Source organism: Stegostoma tigrinum, chromosome 34, assembly GCF_030684315.1.
Source record: "Stegostoma tigrinum isolate sSteTig4 chromosome 34, sSteTig4.hap1, whole genome shotgun sequence".
NCBI classification, from domain to species: Eukaryota; Metazoa; Chordata; class Chondrichthyes; order Orectolobiformes; family Stegostomatidae; genus Stegostoma; species Stegostoma tigrinum.
This window is the reverse complement of record NC_081387.1, coordinates 9666918-9670370: the sequence shown is the minus strand read 5'-3', so window position 1 is coordinate 9670370 and position 3453 is coordinate 9666918. Positions and strand designations below refer to the sequence as shown.

Here is a 3453-nt window from a genome sequence, read left to right as displayed (position 1 = left end):
AAAAAAAATGTCGGTTTGGCCGGCAATTGGCTTTGTTGAGTCGAGGAGGCAAGATGCAGAATGGAAAGAGGGATGGGTGCATGAGGTGAGTTATTTTATTTTGACAGGCTAGAGCTTTATTCACTAAATTTTAGTATCCACTTATTTGAAACTTAAAATATAACCTCCATCCTGTAACCCCACACACACATACGCACACACACACACACACACACACACACAAACAGAGAGAGACACACACACAATGATACCTTGTATGTGTCTTGCTTATTTTGTGCTTCACACACAAGTCCAATTTTCTCCTTTTGACACATTTACTGAATTTTGTTTTTTACAACTCTATTTTCCTTTCACTACCACGAGCAAACCTTTCTCTTTGGCTGAAAAGGGCCCCTACCACCCAAAAAGAAAACAGACTTTCCAGCTGAATAAAAATCATGTGGGGATGAAAACTTTCATTCCATTTCACTCTCCACAGATGCTGCCAGAACTGTTGAGTTTCTCCAGCACTTTCTGTTTTTGTATTGTTTGAGAATTCTAGCATCAGCAGGATTTTGTTTTTAGTTGAATTCCTCAGGGCTCTTGAGAGGATAGATGCACAGACATGTTATCTAATGTAAGAATCTAGAGCTAAAAATCATTTCTGGACAGTTCAGGATCACCCATTGAATACAGGAATGAGGTGATTACGTTTACTCTTAGAGAGATATCATGTTCTTGAACTCACTTCCTGACAAGGTAGTGTGGGCGAGAACTTGAATACTTTTTAGTATCAAAGCGCGCAGATTCTTGTGAAGCTAAGACGTAAAAATGTGTCAAAGATAGGCAGGCATCACACTTGAAGTTACAAAAGGATCAGCCATAATTCTATTGATTGGCAGAGTAACCTCGCTTCTTTGAAAGGCCTAATCCTGCTCAGAATGCATAAATTCGCATGTTTCTGTGCCTTAAGAAATGCATCAAAGGTTATTAGTCAGCCTTTCTGATCTTTCTAACTGTCAAGTTATAAATGTTCTCTGGCAACGCATTATTCTGCTAAAAAGAAATGATGCTTTGATAATCCAAATTTAAAATTTCTACGTTTCATTCAAAGCATTGCACAACCGTTTGCCTTCAAAAGAGGAAATCCCAATTCATTTTATCTTGCATAATTTCATCACCTTTTCTAGTCCAGCCACCAGTCTTTTATGCATATCCACATATTGTTCTTAATAAAATGCCATCCCCTTTAAAAGGAGACGATCAGAATTGGACGTGCTACTCAAATTGTGGCAAAACTACTGCGTTATTCAGTTCCAGTTTAACCTTCCTGCTCTTGTAGTTTAAACCTCGGATGATAAATACATAGTTACGTTTGTATATTTTAACCCCTTTTGAAACTTCATTGCAACATTAAGGTGGGGGAGATCAGCATAATGTGGTCAAAACTGTTCATTTGTAATCGAGGCGTCAAATCAATCGTTTGGGATGGTGCTCAAATTGCCAGAAAAGAATAAAGCTCAAAATTAACTTGTTAAATACTGACTATAAAGTTAATTCCAAAATTTTGATCACAAAACTGTCATAAATTGTTTTAAAATGACAATTTTCCAGGCACCTGACAATGTCTTGAAAGTGAGATGCCAATAGTGAATGCTATAAAATCACACACATACAATAGTACTTTCTAGAAACCAAATCCTTCATGTAAAAAGTACTAAAACTTATAAGAACACTTTTAAACGTTGTTCCTGGCAGAGTTTTTAATTTGTTACCTAATCCTTTGCTTTTATTTTTTGCATTTGTGTCTTCTTAGCGATAAGTTCATATCAGAGGGGAATTATGGCGAGTGCAACCGAGGCAAATCTATCTCTCTGCAACTTAATAGACTTTTCTGGTAATGGAGAATGGTGCGCTTACCGGACGGCTAAAGTGGTCTGCATCGTGATTGTGACAGGCTCATTAAGTTTGGTGACCATCATTGGAAACACTCTGGTAATTGTTTCCATCAAAGTAAACAGACAATTACAAAATATTAACAACTACTTTATTTTCAGCTTAGCTTGTGCTGATTTAATTATTGGTGCATTCTCTATGAATCTATGCACCATTTACATTGTAAATGGATACTGGCCTTTGGGTCCAGTGATATGTGATTTATGGCTTGCTGTAGATTATGTTGTCAGTAACGCTTCTGCCATGAACCTCCTTATCATCAGCTTTGACCGCTACTTCTGCGTGACAAAGCCCCTTATCTACCCAGTGAAGAGGACAACTAAGATGGCAGGGATGATGATTGCTGCTGCTTGGGTAGTGTCTTTTCTCCTGTGGGCTCCTGCCATTCTCTTCTGGCAATTCATTGTAGGGGAGCGGATTGTCGAAGATGGTGAGTGCTACGTACAGTTCTTCTCAAATCCAGCTGTCACTTCTGGCACTTCTATACTTGCCTTCTATATCCCGGTTATCATAATGACGATTTTGTATGTGTACATATCTCGTGCCAGCAAGTGTCGAATGAATCATAAGAATGAATCGGAATCACGTGAAGTCAACACTTCTCCCCGTACAGTGAAGAGCAAAATAATGAAACCAAATAATAACAAATCAGTAAATACGCTTGATGTGTTGCTGCAGGTCGAAACAAAACCTGACACAATAAATGATAAAATATCAGCTGTAAGTAGGATTCAAGGAGAGCAGGAGATACCTTCCAGAAAGTCCACTTTTCTGTACCTGGCTTCACCAAATGCCAATGATGAAGGAGCCACACAAAAGAGTACGAATGGCTTAAACACACCCCACTATTGCCGGGCAAGCAACTTCACACTCTCTTCAATGAATGTTTTCAGCAAATTTGAAGACAATGCCGTCGGTACCGTCAAGGTACGAACAGTATCATCTGTCAACACGAAGAATGTGAATGATGGAGAGAGTAGATCAACTGGTAACGCTATTAATGCGACGAGAACACGTGCTAAGAGAGCAAAGCGTGCGGTACTACGAGAAAAGAAGGTGACTAGGACCATCCTGGCTATTCTCCTGGCATTCATAATTACATGGACTCCATACAATGTTATGGTTCTCATGGATACCTTCTGCTCAATCTGTGTCCCCATCACAGCCTGGTATGTTGGGTACTGGCTCTGTTATATCAACAGCACCCTAAACCCTGCCTGCTACGCATTATGCAATATGACCTTTAAGAAAACGTTCAAACATCTCCTCCTGTGTCAGTGCAAGAATATAAATGCAACAAAATAAATCAGCAGAAGGAATCACAATATAATGAACACTTCCATAAGTTACATCCAATGATGCAAGTAAATTACAAGCTCATGTGTTAGATCGTGCATCAAGTAGAGATTTGTATATGCAATATTGTCAGCACATTTGAATTATATTCATTTAAATGGCAATATGTTGTGAATAAAATCAATGTTTCATGTCAGAAAGTATGGTTGAGTAAACTGAAAC

At 38.6% G+C, this 3453-nt stretch overlaps 1 protein-coding gene across 1 annotated transcript; it reads left to right on the top strand.

Annotated features, from left to right (window-relative positions):
* The first annotated feature begins 1821 nt into the window (after positions 1 to 1821).
* LOC125467736 (muscarinic acetylcholine receptor M2-like) lies at positions 1822 to 3240 on the top strand. Its single transcript, XM_048563895.2, has one exon. The coding sequence runs from the start codon at positions 1822 to 1824 to the stop codon at positions 3238 to 3240; it is 1419 nt and encodes a 472-aa protein (XP_048419852.2).
* Positions 3241 to 3453: the final 213 nt, after the last annotated feature.